The sequence below is a fragment of the Mycteria americana genome, chromosome 26, assembly GCF_035582795.1.
Source record: "Mycteria americana isolate JAX WOST 10 ecotype Jacksonville Zoo and Gardens chromosome 26, USCA_MyAme_1.0, whole genome shotgun sequence".
Classification (NCBI taxonomy): domain Eukaryota; kingdom Metazoa; phylum Chordata; class Aves; order Ciconiiformes; family Ciconiidae; genus Mycteria; species Mycteria americana.
This window is the reverse complement of record NC_134390.1, coordinates 1,288,776-1,309,232: the sequence shown is the minus strand read 5'-3', so window position 1 is coordinate 1,309,232 and position 20,457 is coordinate 1,288,776. Positions and strand designations below refer to the sequence as shown.

The window sequence follows — 20,457 nt, the reverse complement described above, 5'->3', positions numbered from 1 at the left end:
GCTGATGTCCCGGGGCTGGTGCCATCCTTGCACCCAAGGGTGGAGGGTGACGGACCGCCGCTGTGGTGGGCAGCCGGGATGGGGACTATGAGAGCCCGGGGAGGAGGGGGACCACGGTGGCTCCTTCCTGAGGTCACGGGGCTCTGGCCCGGGGTGACTTGTGACCTGTCCCCATCCCCTGGCTCGATCTGGGGGGACAGGAGCAGAGCTGGACCCTGAATTTGTGGCTTGCGGCCACTTCGGGGTGAGCCTCACAGGAGGCTGCTGGGGAGCCCAGCCAGCACCCACCGCCCTCCACCACCCAATTCGGGGCCGTGCCCACATCACCTGGGGCAAAAGCCAGCAGCGAAGCTGCCCGTGCCCTGCCCTGGTGAGCGGTGGCAGCGGCGGCGGCAGCGCAGGACGGGTTAAGGAGCAGCCAGCGCAGACCCGGCATCGTCTCAGTGCGGTTTCCTTCAGATGGCCGGATCGCGCGGAGGGGAAGAACAGCGAGCCAGAAAGATAAGGTGGCAGGAAGATGAAGAGCAGGCCTGGAGCCGTGAAGTTCCCCGATAAGGAAGCAGAAGGGAGGCTCGGCAGGGGCGAGAGAAGACGGAGAGGCCAAAAAAGTCCCGAGCAGCACCCACCGCTCCAGCCCTACCCCTGGGCTTGCACCCCGGCCGGGGCACGCGCGTCCATGGGGGCCACCACGGGTCCCCAGCCCTGCCACGAGCCCTCGAGCAGGGGTGGGATGGCACGCGGGGTCTGTCGGGCAGGAACACCCCAGCCTTGGTGGCAGCTCCTCTGTCCCCAGCGAGGCCCTTTTGGGGCAGCGGGGGGGCTCGTGCTGGGGGTCTCCACCCCAGAGCAGCTCCAGGCAGGGACGCGGGCACCATTGTCCCTTTGGGAACTTTTATTAAAACTCATTAAAGTTTTATTAAAACTTCTTTCCAGCACGCTGCTGGCTCTGTCCGGCAAACCCCCGTCCTAGTGTTACAGGCGCCGCAGCACGGGTGACCAAAGTGTGGGTGCTGTCCCCAAGAGCCAGCCGTGGGGGAGACGTCCCCGGGGCTGCCCCGGTGCAGCCGCAGCCCCGGAGCCGGTAGGCTGGGCGGAGGGGGGGGGACGCACATGCCCCTCGGGGCAAAAGTCCTGAGTTTTCTGTGCCGAACACCCCCACGTGCACCCACACCCGCACGTGCACCCCCACCCACAGACGCACACACGTGTCCACACAGCGCTCAGCCCTCGGCCGAGGACGGTCTCCGCGTCCGAAACGCGGCGGTACGGTACAGTCCATCCGGCACCCAGCCACGGTGGCTGCTGCCGGCGCCGGGGCAAGCCCAGGTCCCTCGACGGTGGCCTCAGCCCGTCTGGTCGGTGCCGTGGAGGCAGGCGGCCGGCAGCTGGCTGAGCACCGGCTCCTCCACGAAGCCGCTGCTGTCAGACTGCCCGCTGCTGGCGTGCAGCATGAAGCCTGGAGCAGGGACACGGGGACACACGGGGACACACGGGGACACACGCTGGCACCCGGCACCCACTGGGACGGCAGCCCCTCTGCCCCTCGGAAGGGTGGGAAAAGCCTACGACTTACTTCTCCGGACCCCGACGGAGGGATGGAGGGAGCGGCCGGCTTCCTCACGGGCATCACCATCGTCATCATCATCATCATCATCATCCTCGCTGGCGCTCAGCACCTGCGGGCGGGACGCAGCGGGGCTGGGTGAGGAGCTGCACCGGGCGAGCGCGTCAGTGCACGCCCGTGCGCGCGCAAAGGTGCGTCCGCGCGCACCCGGGCATCCCCGCGTGCGTGCAAGGATGCTTGCGCATACGTGCGGGCCCGCGCAGGCCTGCGTGCGTGTGCGGGGGCCGCCCGTCGTGCCCGTGGCCCCAGCTCCCCCCTGCAAGAGGCTCCATCCGAAGCTCTAAATCATTCAAACCTTAAAAGCCTGAGAACGCTCCGGGGACATTTCCCGCTCCAGCTCCTTCCCGCCCCGCGCCGGCTCACCCGGCATCACCCACCGGCCGAAGGAACCCCCCCCGCGCTGCTGGCCCCCCGCTCCCAGCCCCATCCTGCCCCCCACCCCTCTGCGCCCATCACCCGGGCGTCGCCCCTCACCTCCTCCATCTCGAAGGAGTCCACCGGCTCCTGCCAGCCGGGACGGTGGGGCAAGGGGCCCTTCCCGGGACGCTGCAGCCCTGGCGCATCGCCCTGCTGCCGCCCGGCATCCCTCGGGGGGCCCCCCCGGCACCGGCCCCTGCTCCGCCGAGCCCGGTGGCCCCCAGCTCTCGGCACGTCTGAGCCAGGGGAACGTGCCCCAGCGGCGTCACCCGGGCGGCACCCGCGGGACCTCGCCTTCTTCCTTGGGGAGGTCCCCCAGGAGCCAGAGCCGAAGCCGGAGTCCCCCTCAGATCCCAGCCCCTCTGGGTGCTCAGGGGTGACCCACACCTGGCCGGCGTGGGGGCCCAGGGGACCCGGCGTCGGGGACAAGGTGACGTTCGCAGCAGCAGCATCTGGCTGACGCTCCTCCGTGCTGACCCGTCCCCTTCCCGCTGGGCACGGAGCATCCCCAGCCCCCTGAGCCACCCCTGCAGGGCTGTCACTGCTGCCTCGGCCACGGGGACAGGACCGCTCCAGGCATCCCCTTGCAGCGGCCGCCGGCGTCCCCTCTGGGGCTGGCCTGGGGGACGGCTCCCGCTCCCCTCCGCGGCACACCGGGGCACCTGCCCCACCGTGACGGGGACACGCAGGGACACCCTGCACCAGGCGCGGCGACGGCGGGGGGACAGCTGGGGGACCCCCCTCCGCTCCCCGCTGCTGCCGCACCATCCCTGTGTCCCCGTCCCTTCCCCAGCCCTCGAGGACATCGGCCGGGTCGAACCGAAACCGTTCCTCCCGTGCTCGCTCCAGCACCTCCTGCACCACCTTCCCCAGGGCGCTGGGCTGGCTGGCGGGCACGGTGGTGGGCACCCGGCCAGGCCCCCGCCGGCTGTCCCCGTCCCACGGGGACGTGTAGAGGCACATGGTGGACACAGCCTTCTTCAGGCGGTCCACGGGCGAGAGGGTGCAGGGCTGGCTGGGGGTGACGCGGATGTCGGGGACGTCGGGACAAGCCCAGGAGAGGCGGGAGGGGGAGATGCGCTGCACGGGGGTCCGCGAGACGTAGGAGTAGAGGCAGAAGAAAGCGTCGGCCGTGGCAGCCAGAGCCTGGACCTGCTGGAAGCGACCTGGGGGGCCAGGAGGAGATGGGGGGGGGGTCAGGAGGGCTGTGGGGTGAGGGATGCTCGGTGGGGCTGGGAGATGGGGCAGGAGGCTGCAGCAGGGACAGGGTGGGCTGGGTGCGTTCCCCCAGCTCATGCACGGGGAAACCGAGGCAGGGGAGCGTCTTTCCCACCACCCCAAAGGAGCAGAGCTCAGCCAGCACGGTGGATGCCACCCCACACGTCGGTGTCTCCCTGGGCGGGGGGCTTGGGGACGCAGGTGTCACTCACTGGCCAGCATCAGGCAGGGGTCCTCCATCTCCATGCGCCGCACTTGGGCCTTGAGGAAGAGCTGGAAGTCGATGCCCTTGGCGCAGGAAGGAGCCGAGAAGAAGCGCGCGGGGATGCGGGCCACGGCCCCCGGCTCGCTCTGCACGAAGCCCAGGTTGTAGAGGATCTCCTCGGCGTCCGGCTGCCACCACTCCAGGACCTCGGAGATGCTGCGGGGTGGGGGGGCAGCCCCGGCTCAGCCCTACGGGGACTGGTCTGGCGAGGGGGTGACCCAACGTCGTCCCCCCCCCCCCGGAGACCCCCCCCCTAGCTCCTACCTGGAGCTGGTCTTGGTGGTGAGGCTGGAGAGGGCACTGGATGCCATGCTGTGCCCCAGGTTGAGGTGCTTGTCCCGCAGAGCTCTGCGGCGGGGAGGAGGAGGACGGGGCTGAGCGAAGGGGATGCCGCCAGCGGGACGCACGGGGTGCAGCGGGATGCTGGGGTGCCCCCAGCCCCTCCACCGACCCCCCCCCCGGGACCCGAAACCTCACCTGCCCATGGCCTTGTCGCTCCCTGGTAGCAGAAGAGCTGGGAAGAGGGAGCAGAGAGGCGGCAGGGAGTGAGGTGGGGTGTTCTGGGGACACGTCCCACACTCGCCACCCTGGGAGATGTCCTTCCAGGCAGCCACAGCCCGGAGCCCGAGGGGACACGGAGCTTGGGGACAGCCCAGCCCCGACGAAACCCTCCTGGAGGAAAAGCTACTGATGGTGGCTCTCCCCGGGGGTCTGCTCCCGCCCTGTCCCCAGCTCCCCTGACTCTGCCGAGGCAGCTCTGCCCGTGGGGCGACAGTGACACCGCAGGAGGGGACACCCCGGCGTGCCCGAGGGTGGTCGGTACCTTCAGCTCCCAGGGTCAGGTCATCCTCGAAGCTGGTCCCGTTGCTCCCACACGCTGCGAGAGAGCAAAGCCTTGTGAGACGCGGGGACACCCAGAGCTGGGGACAGGTCTCGAGGTCCTCAAAGACCTCCCTGCCCATCACCCTGCGCCTCGGGCATGGGTTGGGTGGGTTTGGGGACACGCAGGGACCACCAGCCTCAGCACCGCCCAGGAGAACCGTGGGGGCAAACCCGACGTACCGAAGGGGCCCGGCAAGCCCAGCTCCTCCGGCAGGACCTCCACCGATGACCTGCACCGGAGCGAAACCCCAGTTACAGCCCCCCCCGTCCCCATCCCGGGGGGCTGGAGGGGGAACGGGAGACCTGAGCGGGACGGGACGGGCGGCGGGGACAGGGACGCAGACGATGGGGCGCAGGGTGAGAGCAAGGAGACAGCGGCTGGGCTTGCATGGATGCGCCATGGTGGGATGCTCGGGAGGAGGGTCCCCTCGGCAGACCCCCGATCCCGGGGACCCCAGACCCCCGGGAGAGCTTAGAGACCCCCCCAGCACGGTGCTGAGGTTTTTCTCCCAGCCCAGCCGGGGGTTTCCCGGAGGGACCTGTGTGATGCCGGGTGTGGAACCGGCACCCGGTGCCGGTGACCCCGGCGCGTGGCAGAGCTGTGGCCGGGGGCCACCCGCGCTTCCTGCGCGGGGACGAGCAGGGGGGACACGCCGCCGTCCTGCCAGCACCCGTGCACCTGGCTCGGGTGTGACTTCCAGGAAGGGCCAAGCGTGAGCATCGTCCCACCACCCTCGCCGTCCCACCACCCTCGCCACCCCCACAGTGACGCCGAAATCCCCGTGGGAATGGCATCAGGGCAGAGGCACCCGTGGAGCTGCCCCCCGCCTGCCCCCCAGCTCACCCGCACTCCTGAAGCCAGGTCTCTATCTTGCTGGAGGGGCTTCCTAGGTGGGGGGGGGGGGGGACACAGAAACACCCGTGAGATGACCCAGCACATGGGGACCCCCGTCCCGTGTGCACCTCGAGGTCCCCCCAACCTTCGAGGAAGACGTCATCCAGGTGGGGCGGCTGCAGCTCGGGGACGTCCTGCATGGCTGCGGCCGCCTCCTCCTCCACCACGGTGGTCCGCCAGCACCGGCTCTGCCTGGCCCACGCACGCCGCTTCTCCCATGAGGAGGGGCTGAGCACCGACGCGCCCTCCATGGCCGCAGCGCCGGGCGGGCCGGGGGTCTCCCTGAAGGGACAGGAGAGCCGTGAAGATCGGGGGGGGGGGGGAGGTCTCCTCCACCTCCTGCCCGTGGGGTGGGACCATCGGGTGCTCCGCAGGCAGGGGCAGGACGGGCTCTGGGCATCCCAGGTCTGATCTGCCCCCGGCCGGGCATTGCCCTGGGTGCCAATGGGCACCCGCTGTGCCCAGGGACTGGAGGGGGACAGGGACGGAGGTGCCGGAGCGAACGGGCCGAGATAAGGCACCCAGAGCCGCACCACGGCTGGGCACGCTCCGGGGCAGATGATGCAGATCTCCAGAGCCTCGACCTTCCCTGCTGGGGAATGGGCGCCTCTCTCCTCCCAGCTCCCCTAGGGAGGTGATTTTCAGTCTCGTCCCCTCCCCATCCTACGGCCCCTGAGCAAAGCGGGGGACCGTGTCCCCAGGGAGTCCCTTGTTCCCAAAGGACCCGAAGGATCCCAGGCTCCCAGCACCCAGCTCCTGCACTGTTCCATGGCACCCACGGAGGACACCTGGTCCCTCGTCCTCTGGCCTCCCTGGCACAGGTCCTGGCTGGGGACAAGGACCCCCCCAGCCCAGGCAGACCCCCACAGCACCCCTGCAGCCACAGGGGATGGGTTTCTCAAGCCACCCGCCTGCTCTGGCCACACATCCCCATGGCTGAGCGCTGCTGGAGCAGGAGCATCCCAGTCCAACCATCACCCGAGCGTCACTGGAGCAGGAGCATCCCAGTCCAACCATCACCCGAGCGCTGCCAGAGCAGGAGCATCCCAGTCCAACCATCACCCGAGCGCTGCCGGAGCAGGAGCATCCCAGTCCAACCATCACCCGAGTGTCGCTGGAGCAGGAGCATCCCAGTCCAACCATCACCCGAGTGTCGCTGGAGCAGGAGCATCCCAGTCCAACCATCACCCGAGCTCTGCTGGAGCAGGAGCATCCCAGTCCAACCATCACCCGAGCTCTGCTGGAGCAGGAGCATCCCAGTCCAACCATCACCCGAGTGCTGCCGGAGCAGGAGCATCCCAGTCCAACCATCACCCGAGCGTCACTGGAGCAGGAGCATCCCAGTCCAACCATCACCCGAGCGTCACTGGAGCAGGAGCATCCCAGTCCAACCATCACCCGAGCTCTGCTGGAGCAGGAGCATCCCAGTCCAACCATCACCCGAGTGTCGCTGGAGCAGGAGCATCCCAGTCCAACCATCACCCGAGTGCTGCTGGAGCAGGATCATCCCAGTCCAACCATCACCCGAGCGCTGCTGGAGCAGGAGCATCCCAGTCCAACCATCACCCGAGTGTCACTGGAGCAGGAGCATCCCAGTCCAACCATCACCCGAGCATCACTGGAGCAGGAGCATCCCAGTCCAACCATCACCCGAGCGTCACCGGAGCAGGAGCATCCTGGTCCATCTCCTGCATCCCGGCATCCCGGTCTGGCTGTCACCCCCCACACTGGTGGGAAGGGAAACGCTTCCATGTTTCCCCCACGGTGCCGGCCCCTCGTGCCCAAGGCCAGCACGGCTCGTCCCCTCCCCTGCAGCGCCGTGCCGCAGCCGCGGTAAGTCCCCGGTGGAGGGAGGGCACCTTGTCACCATTTCCCCATTTCATCTCTCGCCGAGCAGGGTGTGGGACGGGGCGAAGCCCCGGGCAGGACCCGGCAGCACCCTCCCGGGCCACCCCGCACCCCCGTGATGCCCAGGGCCGGGACGTCACCGCCGGGCACCGGGCTGGGGGCGGTCAGGGAGCAGCGGCCCCGTAGCAGAGCTCTTCGTGGAGGCCACATCCAGCCCGCCCCGGGCACGTGCTCGGGCGTTCTCCCCCTCCCAGCCCCTCGGGAGCCCCGGACCCCGGAGACGCTGCGACCGCCCCATGTGAGTGGTAACAGCCCCCGTCCCCCCCGCGCTGACCCGGCCCTGGGGGCAAAGGGGCTTTGCGGAGCCCAGCGAGGGGCTGCGGCGCACGGGACCGTGGGTGGGGGGGACCAAGCCAGGACTCGTTTGTCCTGCTGCGTCCCGGAACATCCCGGAACATCCCGGAACATCCCGGCCCCCTCGGCCCCTCCGGTCCCCACGCCGCTCCCCGTCCCTTTGCTGCCACAAAAGAGTTTTCCGTTTGCTCCGGGTGCGGGAATCGTCTCTCCCGGATGCCCGGAGTTCCCATCGCCCCCACGGCCCCATCTCCTCCCCCGCCAAACCCGGGTCCATCCACCTCCCGCTCTTCCGCCCTCCGTCCCAGGTTCGTCCCCCCCCGACCCCTGCAGCCCCTCCTGGGGCAAAATCACCCCCAAACCCCTCCGCGTGGCTCCGGCGCTCACCGGCACGGGGGGCAGCTGGGCAGCCCCGCCAAGCGCTGCCGATCTCCGGCGAGGGCCCACCGCCGCGCCCGGCCCCCGGCGGCATCTGTCGTCAGCAAGGAGGGAGGAAACTCATCTGTTTTGAAGAGGAAATTAAAAAAATCAACAGTAAAACCTCAAACGTTGACCCACATCCGCTACCACAACGGGAAAAACTTAATGAGCTGCCGACGTGGGCGAGGGTGGCTAATAATAGCCCGGGCACCAATCGAGCCACCCGGGTCGCCCTTGCCATGGGCGAGAGGGCACCCACCTTCTGGAGGGGTCCCCTGCACCCGGTCTGCTCCGAGGGTGGCTGTGACACCCCAACGGGGGGTCCCGAGGCCCCGAGGTCTCCCCAGTGGCCGGTGCCGAGGCCCCAGACAGCACGAGGTGCCGGGCGGGCTCCGCACAGGGGATGCGAGGAGGAGGAGGGCGTTTCGCTTCGCACCCCGCAACGCCCAGCTCCCTCCCGGCCGAGCACCCCGGGGGCCGGCACGCCGTGCCAAGCCGCCGATGCCGCCGCGCTGGATGGGCCCGTGGCACGCGTGGCTTATCGCCGGCTAGCCAGGCGAGTCCAGCGTGGCCCCAGGAAGGGGATGCGAAGCAGCTCTGCCCAGGGGGGGACGAGCCGGGCTGGGGTGGCTCTTGGGGTGACGGCTAAAGCCATCCCGGGCTCAAAGGGTGGCAAGGAGGTGATGGAGGCGGTTGTCCCCGTGGGTTATTTGCCAAGCTGGGATGGCATCTTCAATCCCACCCTGGCATCTTCAGTCCCACCCTCCGGCATCTCCTCCAGCGGCGGGATAAAAGCACCCGGTAACGAGGACGGCCCCACCGAGGACATCTTTGATGTGGGGAGAGCGCTCACCTCCAGCGGGGACATCACGGCCACCGAGGTGACATCCCTGGTCCCTCATCCACGCCCCCGGGTTGCCCGGGAGCCGGGTTTCAGCCCTAATCGTAGCCGGGAGCCTGGGCGCTGCCTCGGCGCAAGCCACGATCCCATCAAAAAAGGCAAGGAAGCTCCCGGCATGGCGCTGGCCGGGAATGGCGCTGCCCGCGGGAGGGATATTTTTAGCCTGCGAGCGTTTGCGGATAAAGCCCTGAATTAACCATTCCTTCAGCCTGCCCGGGGTTTCGGGGGGGGGTCTGGGTGACTCGGGAGCCGCTTCGCCCAGCGCATCCCCTGCGAAGGACGGGCACGGCCCCGCTCGGCATCGCCCCTCGTCCGGCTCCGCTCCGGGGTGGGAGCGGGAAAACGGCCTCGTTCCGCTCCCCGGTCGCATCCAGCACCCCCACCCCCCCACCCCCCCAGCAGGGATGCCTGGGGGGGCCACGGACCCCAAGGGTCAGGGGACATTTCGTTTAATGGCCGAGGGACCCAGGATGCCACCAGGGTCTGAATATTGATATTTCTGGTGCTGATGGCAGCCGGGGGGGCTCCCAGTTTAACCACGATCCTGGGGCAAACCGTTGCCCCCCCCCCCCCCCCCCAGATTTCACAGGCATCGCCACCCTCACGCCCGGCTCCCGCCGCAGTTTGCTCCGGCATCGCTGCGGCCAGGCGCCGAGCAGGAGCCAGCCCGTGGTCCATCCCCCGTCTCTCCCGGTTATTCCCCTCTGCGAACGCCTTCGCTGGGTGCCCGCACGGCTCTGAAGATGCTTTGACCTCCTCGCCGGCCCCCGGGCCCTTTTTTCCCCCCCCGGCAGAAGCAGCCCCCGCCGCGGGGAGCCGGGATGGGGCCCTGCCTGGCTCGAAGCCCGGAAGGGTTTTCCCATAAAAGCCCGGCGAGGAGCGAAAATGGCTGTGGGCAGAGCGAGGGCGAGCGGAGGGATGCGCAGCCACGGGGTGGGGACCCCCCCCCTCCATCGCTCACCAGCCATGGGGGTCCCTGGGGAGGAGGGGGACACCCCACCCCACCCCCATCCAGGGAAGCGGGGACCCCAAAGGCAAAGCCCCTCGGGGTGGCGGAGGGTGTCAGCGGCCGCACGGAGCGTCCCTGCGGGGAGAGCCCCAGGACGGGGCAGGATTAAACCCCCGGAGCAGGGACAGCCCGCGGGGGGGGTCCCCAAGCACAGGCGGAGGAGCGGGGGGGCCGCCGGTGTGGGGGGCTGGGGAGGGGGGGGGGCACGGCCACGCGAAGCGGCTCTTCAGCGAGTGCTTTTTTGCATCAATAATTAACGGCGGCTGCATCGCATCGGAGCAGGACAGCGGGACACGGCCTCGGGGAGCCGCCGGGATGGCGGGGGGGGCGGGGGGGATCGAGCGGGGGTTTGGGTGGTCCCCCTGCCTTTTCACCCCCCAGGCCAGGCCGGGGAGCACCCCGCTCAGCAGCACCCTTGCCTGGACCCCCAGCACCCAGCACCCTGCGGCCACACGCTGCTGGGCAGCATCCCCTTCCCACGCTGCCCTGCCCCCCCCCCCCCCAGGGACCCCCCAGCACCCGCTCCGTGCCCGGCGGGGGGCATGGCCGGGGCACCCGGGGGATCCGGCAGCCCCCGCCGCTGCCCCCCCTTCCTGCCTGACCTAGATAGAGAATTCCTCCTGCCAGATCCCGGCAGCAGCCGCCCGGGCCTCCTGCCTGCATGAATAAGTGATGGGACACACATTTATGGCTGCCCTGGCGGGGCCCCCCCGTGTCCCTTGGGGGGTCTCCCCCTCCCCCTCCCCGGGGGACACGGGGGGCTTTGCTGGGGGGGGGGGGGGGGTGCATGGGATATGGGGGAGCGTCGGGCCTGGGGGGTGCAACCCTGCGCAGGAGACCCAGGGCAGGGTGGGTGGTGGCAGCCCCCCACATGGGTGGGGCCACCCTGCAGACCCCCACCCTGCAGACCCCCACCCTGTGCCCCCCCGGGGATGATGCTCGTCCCCACCCTGCCCCTAAATCCTTCATCCTTTTTTTTAGGGCGTCCCCACCATCTCGCTGCCTGCATCATCCATGTCCCCGGGATGCCCAGGCCCTGGTGGCCACCCCGTCCCTCTGTCCGTCCGTCCGTCCTGGCCACCAGCACAGGGCCGACCCGCGTCCCCTCCCGGGCCATCGGGGCCAAACCACCACCACCCCCCCTGCCGGGACCCCGCCTCGGACACAGTCAGCCGGGGGCCAACACCACGCCAAGACCCCCCCCCTTGTCCTGCAATTAATGACCTCGTTAGGACAGACAGACGGACAAGGGGGGTGCAGGGCTGGCTGCCGCTGGGCGGGGGGGGGACGGTCCCCAAGAACCACTGGCCGCGTCCCCGGCCGGGGGGGGCCGGGAGGCCGAGCGCAGGCGATCGATGCCAAAGCCTCCCCGTGTCGAAACGGGCGCTGCCGGACTTTGCCCGCGCCCTGCCTGCACCCGCCGCGGCCTCCCGGGAAGTCCCCGTTGGCGGGTGCCTGTCCCTGTCCTTGTCACCCGGGAGGTGGCTTTGCCCTGTCCCTGCCAGGCTCTGACCCGTGTGCACGTGTACACGTGTGGGGCTGCACGGGTACACGTGTGTCCACGTGTGCGGGCGCACGTGTCTGCAGGTGCGCACACGCACCCGTCTGTGCGGGACGGGGTGCGCGTGCGCGTGCACACGCGTGTCCATCGGCGTGTGCCCGCGGGCGCGAGCGTGTCCGAGCGTGCGAGGGCGTGCGCCTCTCTATCGGTGTCCGTCCCTGCGTCCGTCTGTCCCGGTGTCCGTCCACCTGTGTCTGACTGTCCCACTGCTCGTGTGTCTGTCCCTGCAGGCGTCCCCACGTGTCACCGTGTCCCGATGCCCGTGTCCGGGTGTGTGTCCTGGTGTCTGTCAGTCCATGTGCCTGGCTGTGTGTCCGTCCCTGTGTCCGTGTGTCCGTCCCTGTGTCCGTGTGTCACCCATGTGTCTGTCCCGGCGTCCCTTTGTCCACTGTGCCCTCTGTGCCCCCATGTCTGTCCCAGTGCCTGTCCCACTGTCTCTCTGTCTGTCTGAGGGCCTGTCCGTGTGTCTGTCCCAGCGTCCTGCAGTCTGTCCTGGTGTCCGTGTGTCTGTCCCAGTGTCCTGGAGTCGGTCTGTCTGTCCGTCCTTGTGCCCGTGTGTCTGTCCCTGTGTCCAGGGCCCGTCCGTGTGTCCGTCCTTGTGCCCGTGTGTCTGTCCCTGTGTCCAGGGTCCATCCGTGTGTCCGTCCTTGTGCCCGCGTGTCTCTCCCTGTGTCCAGGGTCCGTCCGTGTGTCCGTCCTTGTGCCCGTGTGTCTGTCCCTGTGTCCAGGGTCCGTCCGTGTGTCCGTCCTTGTGCCCGTGTGTCTGTCCCTGTGTCCAGGGTCCGTCCGTGTGTCCGTCCTTGTGCCCGTGTGTCTGCCCCTGTGTCCAGGGTCCGTCCGAGTGTCCGTCCTTGTGCCCGTGTGTCTGTCCCTGTGTCCAGGGTCCGTCCGTGTGTCCGTCCTTGTGCCCGTGTGTCTGTCCCTGTGTCCAGGGTCCGTCCGTGTGCCCGTCCTTGTGCCCGTGTGTCTGCCCCTGTGTCCAGGGTCCGTCCGAGTGTCCGTCCTTGTGCCCGTGTGTCTGTCCCTGTGTCCAGGGTCCGTCCGTGTGCCCGTCCTTGTGCCCGTGTGTCTGCCCCTGTGTCCAGGGTCCGTCCGAGTGTCCGTCCTTGTGCCCGTGTGTCTGTCCCTGTGTCCAGGGTCCGTCCGTGTGTCCGTCCTTGTGCCCGTGTGTCTGCCCCTGTGTCCGTGTGTCCGTCCCAGTGTCCTGGCGCAAGGTCCCACTCCCCATCCCTGTGTCCCTGCGTCTCTCCCGGCAGGTCCCACTGTCCGTCCGTGCGCGCCGCGGGCGGGGACCGGCACCGGGGACCGGGCACCGGGGACCGGAGCGGGGCGGGGCGGGGCCGGGGATGGGCGGGGCCGGGGCGGGGCCGGGGCGGCCCGGGCAGGGCCGGGAGCCGCCGGGAGCCGCCGGAGCCGCCGCCCGCCATGGAGCCCAACAGCCCCCGCAAGATCCAGTTCACGGTACCGCTGCTGGAGCCGCACCTCGACCCGGAGGCAGCCGAGCAGGTGGGGGGGGGACCGGGCACGGGAGGGAGGGGGGGAACCCGGGGGGGGGGGGGAACGGGGGGAGCCGGGTGGTCCTGCCGGGGACCGGGGAGGGGGGCACCGGGCGGTGCGGGAGGCTGCGGGCACGGGAAGGGCACGGCGAGGGCACCGGCAGCGGGGCACGGCCCGGGGAGGGACCAGCGAGCACCCCCCGGTGCGACCGCCGCGGTGTCGGGGCGGTGACAGCACCCTTGGGTGCGGGGAGCCGGGACGCGTGGTGGTGGGTGACACGGGGACGGCTGCGGCGTGGGAGGACGCGCCCGGGCGCTGCCAGGTGGGCGCAGCCCCCCGGTACCGGGGACAGCGCGGGGACACCCCCGGTGCCGCCCCCGGCTGCGCCCCGAACACCTCGGCGGCAGCCCGGTGGGCGGGATGGGGTGGCGGTGGGGACCCGGGTGGCGGTGCCAGGGCCATGTGCTGGCTCAGCACACGACGCCGGGGCCATCCCGGGGCCGGTGTAGGGTTACGGCCCCCCCCGGCCCCCCCCGGCCCCCCCCCGGGGCCCTCCAGCCCTTGCTCAACCCCTGCTCCCGCTGGAGGGGATCCCAGAATAGCGGCGGGGACGGGATGGCCCGGCCGGGGGACGCGGCAGGCCTGCCCGCAGGCAGCCGGGGACCCCCCCCCCGCCAGCCTCACCCCTCTCCCTGCCCACCTCGCCCCCCTCCCGCCGTGCCCCCCCCCAGCCCCACGGGCTGCCGGCGACACGAGGGGTCTTGGGAGGACCACCCAGCCACGCCACGGTCCCCATCGTCGCCAGGCGTGGGAAGCTCGGCGGGGGCTCGAGGATGCTGATGGGGGGGGGGGGGGGGAGGCTCCAGCCGGGGGTCCCAGCCGTCCCGTCCCCCCCCAGACTGGGGGTCCCCAGCAGCCGGGTGGCTCCTGGCTGAGGAGCCCCTGCGTGCCAGCGGTGCGGAGGCGAGCGCGGGCCACCTCCCCGGCGAGCATCTCGCTGTCGCTAAATACGGCCACGCACCATCTGGGGCTGCCGCACCGCTCATTTGCAGCGTGGCCCCCCCAGGAGTGAGGGCGAGAGCCGAGGGGGGGGGCTGCCGGGCGGTGGGCACGGGACCCCCGGCACCCACCTCGGCTGCGGCGAGGAGCAGGGGGTGCCCACGTCCCACCTCCCGTCACAGCCGGGTTACGGGGGGGCTCAGGCGTGACCCTGCCCTGGGGAGTCCCCTGCCCGTCCCTGCCTCAGTTTCCCCACCCAGAGGAGCCGGGAGCCCTGATTCGGCAGCGCTTGGCGGTGCGGCAGGGCCCCGACGGCCGCTCCCGCGTGGTGGCAGCAGGTGACGACGCTGATGTCCCCTCGCCGGGTTTACAGCTCCTCATTTTTGGGGTGTCCCTGCAGGGAAAGCCCTGCTGTGGGTTCCCCTCGTCGGGGGCTCACGCTGACGGGGGGCTGGGCCCTGTCAGCCCCTTGCCAGGCTGCGGCAGGGTGTCCCCACGTCCCGCAGGGTTGTCCCCGAGCCTGTCCAGCCCCACCCTCCAAAAGGACCTTGTCCCCATGGACGTTCTGAGGTCCCCGACGTCCCCCCAGGTCCCGCAGCTCCTCGACCCCCATCTCTGCCAAGAGCGTCCCTCTGCCCTGGCTCTCCTGGGTGCCACCCGTGGGTGCCAGGCCTGGCCAAGGGCTTTGTCCTGCCTCTCTGCCCAGGTCCCCAAGCCCACCCTGAGCACAGCACGTCCCCAAGGCTGGGGGGGACAGTCCGGGGGCGTTCGCTCCGTCATGCTGAGAGATGAGCTGCCCCCGTCCCGATTCCCGTCCCCAATGCCGTGCCCATCCCAGCTGCCCCCCGGGGTCACCCCCGCCCCGGGCCTGGAGGGAGCAGCCCCCCAGCGATGCTGTGCCCGCCGCAGGCTGCCGGGCCCGGGCTCCTGCCGCTCTCGGCCGTGGCGCTTCTTAATCGATGGTGGAGATTGATCTAAAAATAGCGGCGGCAGGAGAGCGTGGCGCCCCGGCCAAGCTGGGGAGGGAGGGAGGGAGGGATGGAGGGAGGGAGAGAAGGATGGAGGGAAGGATGGAGGGAAGGATGGAGGGAGGGAGGACCGGAGCATCCCTCCCCGGGGTGTCGGGGCAGGAGCCGCCCGGACGCCCGGGTCCCCTGCCTGGTCCAGAGCGGGAAGGCGAGCGCAGCTCGGGGCGCTCGGCTCCACCTGGGTGACCTTGAGCAGGTGACACCGATGTCCCCCACCCCCTCCCCGTGCTGGGGGGCACAGCCCTGCCCCGCGGCCGGGGGAGGCTTCGGAGGTGCTAGAGCAGCCCGGGGGTGGCTCTGGCTTCCCCAGGGTCCCTCACCAGGGGCTGCGGGGCCGGGGCCGGCCCCAGGGGGAGCCCGGCCCACCCCAGCCCCATCGCTGGGTGTCGGGGGGTTGGTCCCCGCCCCTGGAGTGGCGGGGCAAGGGGGGGGCTCGTCAGTGTGTCCCTGGCAGGGAGAGGGCGATTCCCAGTGATTCCCGGCGATTCCCAGCTCCTTCTAATCTCCGTTTAAAATCCAGATCGCGGGTTTCTATGGTAACGGGGCCGACACGGAAAAGATGCGCCGGGGGGCCGGGGGGGTGGGCTGGGGCTGGGGGAGGTGGGAAGGTGGGGAGGGGGCTTCCTCCGCCCGCCCAGCCGCTCGCCTGCCTCATTAGCATCTCATCAGCATCTCATTAGGCATCCCGCCTCATTAGGGAATCCTCGCTGGGAAATTTGTTTTTCGGAGCAACTCAGTTAGTGGGTCAGCGGGGAAAGGGGGCGAGGCAGCGGCCACGGGGCGCAGCGTCACCGCTGTCACCACTGCCACTGCTGCCACCGGACACGGCCGCGCCGTGGCCACCGAATCCTCCAATGGGGCCGCGAAACCTCCTTGAAGGCACCGAGGGGGGGACGGGGGGCAGGAGCAGCCCGGGATGCTCCAGGCGACCTTGGGCAAGGACACCGTGCCCGTGGAGGAAGGGCAGGGCCCCGGCGGTGTCACCGCACCGATGTCCCCGAGCGCTTCCCGGGGCTGGGGTATAATTAGCTCCCAGCTGTCATTAGGGGCTGGCCGGGAGTTGTTGATTTTAAAGACACGTGTGTCCGACCACGGGAGCCGCTGGGCTCGGGGCCCCGGCTGGCGGCCTCTGTCCCCACGGGGCCACCACCGCCCCAGGGACGAGGACATCGGGGGGGGTCTCGGTGTTGGCGGGACTCCGGGTGGGTGCGATGGGGTTCGGGTCCCAATTCTGGTCCCAATTCTCTCCTATCTGTCCCGTGTGTGTCCCCCCCCCCAGATCCGGAGGCGCCGACCGACTCCGGCCAACCTGGTCCTGAGCAGCGACCAGTCATCCCCAGGTGGGTCCTTGCACGTGTCACCCCTGTCACCCTGGGCTCCGGCCCACCCAGGGACCCCCCTACAGGGTGCTCAGGGACCCCCCTACACGACGCTCAGGACCACAGCACGCTGGTCGCAGCAGGAGTCACCCCGTGTCCCCCACCCTGGGACTGTCCCCAGGTCCCACCCAGCCCGGCTCAGCCCCTGCCCTCCCCGCTCCAGGGCTGCGTTTCCAGGATCCGGCCCCCCGGGTCTCACTCAGCCCATCGGTGACACTGTGCTGGGGACACTGGCACGGGGTCACCCTTGCTGGCAGGGGACACCGGCTGTGACATTTAAGAGCTCCTCGGTCGCTGGCCCAACCCGACGCGTGGCCTTTGGGGACGGGGTCTGACCGGGCTGGCGACTGCGTCACGGCCTCCCTGCCCTCCCCAGCCGGGTGGTTTCAGCTGTCCCCTGCTGTGGGGACACGCCGGTGGCTGGGAGACTCTGTCACCAAGTGCCACCTCCAGACCCTGCACCCGCTCGGAGCAGCGGCTCCGGCTGCGAATAAAGCAGCTCCGCGGGGCTGAGCGTCACCCCGGGGGGGGGTCGGGATGTGACCCGGGGGGGGGTCGGGGGGGGTCAGGATGTGGCCCGGGGGCTGCCAGCCTGGCCCCGACCCCGGCGTGGGGACAGTGCTGACCCACCGCAGGCCACCCTGCTCTGCCACCCTTCGTGGGACGTGGCAGGGGACGGGGTGCTGGTTCCCGTGGCAAAGCAGAGGGCGATGGCGATGCTGGGGGCGGGGGGGGGAGGGAGCGCGGGGGGGAGCAGGACTGTCCCGACCTCCCCCACGGCCACGCCAAGCACCCACGGGTGACAGAGTGGGGGTCACGGCAGACCCAGCGGGGCCGGATTCACGTCGGGGGTGCAGGATGGAGCCCGGCACCCCGCGCCCACCGCTGACCCCTGGCTCCTCCTGCCCCCCCCCCCCACGCTGCCCTCCCAGAGATCGACGAGGACCGGCTGCCCAACCCCCTGCTGAAGGTAGGTGCTGCCGCCACGGGGGGCTGCGGGGAGGCCCCCAGCCCCTTGGGGTACCCCCAGGGTGCCCCCCGGCCCCCCGCTCACGCACCTCCCCTTCCCTCGCAGTCGGGTCTGGCCATGTCGCCCAGGCAGAGGAAGAAGGTTTCCCGCACCACCCCGACCATGAAAGGTATTTGGGGGGGGGGGGACACACAGGGGGTGACGGTGTCCCCCCCCCCGGCGCCGCAGGGGACAGGCGGGTGGGATGCCACCACCTCTGCGCTGGCCTTGGGGCCGTGCCCGTGGGCACCCGGGGGGTCTGGGCACGGCGAATGCCACCGGAGGGGACGGGAGGCCAGCAAGGCTTGCCGGGTCGCATCTCCCCGGTGTCACCGGGAGCGTGGGGACGGTCACCGCTGTCCCCCACGTCCCCCCCAGCGCTGCTCCCTGCCTGGCAGAGCTGCAGATGATGGTGGAGCATCACCTGTGCAAGCAGGCGCAGGGCGAGGAGGAGGAGGAGGCGGCCGCTGCCGGCCAGGAGCGTGGCCCCGGCCACTGCCACTGCGGTGACACCGAGCGCAGCCACAGCCCCGGTGGCACCTGCCCGCTGGCCACGCACGAGGGTGGCCCTGGCCCCGGCGAGCGTGAGTCCTGCTGCTTCCCGGCCCCTTAACTCTGCCCCCGGAGCCTCCGCGCACCCGGAGCCAGGGGGTTTGGGGGTGCCGGGAGGGCTCGCGGGGTGCGGAGGGGGGGCTGCGCTCACCCCCCGCCCCACGGCGCCCGCAGGGACCCACGGGGATGGGCGGCAAAGCCTGGCCGAGGAGGGCACCCATATAGCACCAAAGGAAGGCGCCAGTAAGGGTGCTGCCAGCAGCCAGTAGGTACGTACTGGGGCGCTGGGGGGGTACTGGGACGCTGTACTGGGGCACCGTACTGGGACACTGGGGGGGCACTGGGGCACTGGGGGGTACTGGGACACTGGGGGGGTTACTGGGACACTGTACTGGGGCACTATACTGGGGCACTGGGGGGGTACTGGGACACTGGGGGGTTACTGGGACACTGTACTGGGGCACTGGGGGGTACTGGGACACTGGGGGGGTACTGGGACACTGTACTGGGACACTTGGAGGGTACTGGGGCACTGTACTGGGGCACTGGGGGGGCACTGGGACACTGTACTAGGACACTGGGGGGGTACTGGGACACCGTACTGGGGCACTGGGGGGGCACTGGGGCACTGAGGGGGTTCTGAGACACTGTACTGGGGCACTGGGTGGGTACTGGGGGGCACTGGGACACTGGGGGAGTGTACTGGGACACTGGGGGAGTACTGAGACACTGCACTGGGACACTGGGGGGTTACTGGGACGCTGAGGGGGTGTACTGGGCACCGTGCCAGGAGAAGGGGACAGCGGCACAGGGCGAGGGTGGCAGCGGGGACGTGGCTCTGGCATTGCTGGAGACGGAGCAGGGATGGGACCGGAGCCGTCCCCGTGTGTGTGTGTGTCCCCCCCCCTCCCCGCATCCCCCCGGGGTCCCCGTCCCCAGCGTGGCTCCCCCCTGTCCCCAGGTGCCAGCGGCGGCTGGAGCGAGGCCGCGGCCGGGCCGAAGGAGCCGAAGGCCGCGTTATTTTTTTTATCTGATCGTTTTCTAAGATTTCAACGGCTGCTTTGGGTCTTCCGGAGGATTTTTTTTTTTACTGCCGCGGGCAGGTCCCCCCCCCCCGGGGGGGGGCTCTGGGGACGACGGCAAGCCGGGCTGCCCGCCCTGTCCCCTGGCCCCCCCCCACCCCAGGTCCCCAGGGCGGGTGACACTGGGGACACCGATCAGCACCCGTCAAGCACGGCTTGTGCCATCCCCCCCCGCCCCCCCCCGCCAGCCCTGGGGTGTCCCCAGGGCCACCACCCCGCTGTCACCGCCACCCCCGGGCCGGGGGACACGCGGCCCCACTGCTCCCAGGGACACGGGGAGCTGCACCCCGCCCGGCACACGTGTGTGCACGCACATGCTGGTAGGCGTGCACGCTTGCACACGCATGTTGGGTGTTGGGGGGGGGGTCTGCACGTGCACGCACGCGTGGGGGAGACCGGGGCGTTTGCACCCCCCCCCCCCCCCCACACACACACACGTGTGCACACATGGACACGGGGGGGGGGGGGGGGGGGGGGGGCACGCCCGCGCACTTTGCACATGTGATTCGCATGCACGCCCACGTGCGCACACACAGAGCACGCGTGCACACGCCCGGGTGGGCGCGGGGACCCCCCCGCCTCAGCCGGTATTAAAGGGATCCCTTCTCCCCGCTGCCTCCTCCTTGCCTGCGCGACGGGGGGACGCGGGGGGGGGGGGGGGGCCGGGACCCCGGGGGTCCCATCCAGCCATGCCCCCCCCTTCTGTCCCCCTCCCAGCCGGCCCCGGGCCGTGGCCCTGTCCCACTCCGGGAGGGACCCAGGCGTCCTGGCCCCCCCCCCCCCCAAACCACCGCCACCTCCCGCTGGGGTCAAGCCGGGTCCCCAGTGCCCAGGATGAGCGCGGGAACCGGGCCGGTGGTGACGTACGGTTTATTAATTGCTCGTTAGCGGCGGCGCTTCGTTTCACATGCGTGTGTGGGTAGGCGCGAGGTGGAGCTCTGCCAGCAGCGACCGAGCGGGGACACGATGCGTTACCGCGGGGTAGAAAAGTACAAACACAGAGGGGCCGTGCCGTGGCGGCCGGGCGCTGGGCGATGGACACAGCGGGGCAGGGCCGGAGCAGAGATGCCGGAGCAGGAGGAGATGCCAGAGCTGGAAGAGGCTCGAGGCACGCCGGAGCCGGGATACCGGAGGATGTGCAAGGCACGCCGGAGCCGGGATGCCAGAGCAGGAGGATGCCGGAGCTGGAAGAGGCTCAAGGCACACCGGAGCCGGGATGCTGAGGACGCTCAAGGCACGCCGGAGCCGGGATGCCGCAGAATGTTCACGGCACGCCGGAGCCAGGATGCTGAGGATGCTCAAGGCACGCCGGAGCCGGGATGCCGCAGAATGCTCACGGCATGCCGGAGCCGGGATGCTGAGGATGCTCACGGCACGCCAGAGCCGGGATGCTGGAGGCATGCCAGGGCGGAGGAAGCGGGGGGGGGATACCGGGGGCATGCTGGAGCTGGAGGATGCTGGAGTCACGCTGGAGCCAGCGATGCTGGAGCGCACCGAAGCCAGAAGGTGCTGGAGGG

General features: G+C 70.5%; 2 protein-coding genes across 2 annotated transcripts; one reads left to right on the top strand and one right to left on the bottom strand.

Moving 5' to 3' along the window:
- Window positions 1-957: 957 nt before the first annotated feature.
- TESPA1 (thymocyte expressed, positive selection associated 1) lies at window positions 958-8,001 on the bottom strand. Its single transcript, XM_075525545.1, has 11 exons — window positions 7,891-8,001; window positions 5,387-5,583; window positions 5,251-5,293; window positions 4,587-4,636; window positions 4,348-4,401; window positions 4,002-4,038; window positions 3,789-3,872; window positions 3,472-3,680; window positions 2,099-3,207; window positions 1,574-1,676; window positions 958-1,456 (listed from the first exon to the last, which is right to left on the bottom strand). The coding sequence occupies exons 2-11, from the start codon at window positions 5,550-5,552 to the stop codon at window positions 1,344-1,346; spliced, it is 1,968 nt and encodes a 655-aa protein (XP_075381660.1). The 5' UTR covers window positions 5,553-5,583; window positions 7,891-8,001; the 3' UTR covers window positions 958-1,343.
- A 4,785-nt stretch (window positions 8,002-12,786) lies between these two features.
- On the top strand, window positions 12,787-19,071 carry PPP1R1A (protein phosphatase 1 regulatory inhibitor subunit 1A). The gene is made up of 7 exons (XM_075525548.1): window positions 12,787-12,900; window positions 16,198-16,258; window positions 17,230-17,267; window positions 17,373-17,436; window positions 17,705-17,890; window positions 18,033-18,127; window positions 18,820-19,071. Exons 1-6 carry the CDS (start codon window positions 12,820-12,822, stop codon window positions 18,125-18,127), a joined length of 525 nt encoding a protein of 174 aa, XP_075381663.1. The 5' UTR covers window positions 12,787-12,819; the 3' UTR covers window positions 18,820-19,071.
- The last annotated feature ends 1,386 nt before the right edge of the window (window positions 19,072-20,457 follow it).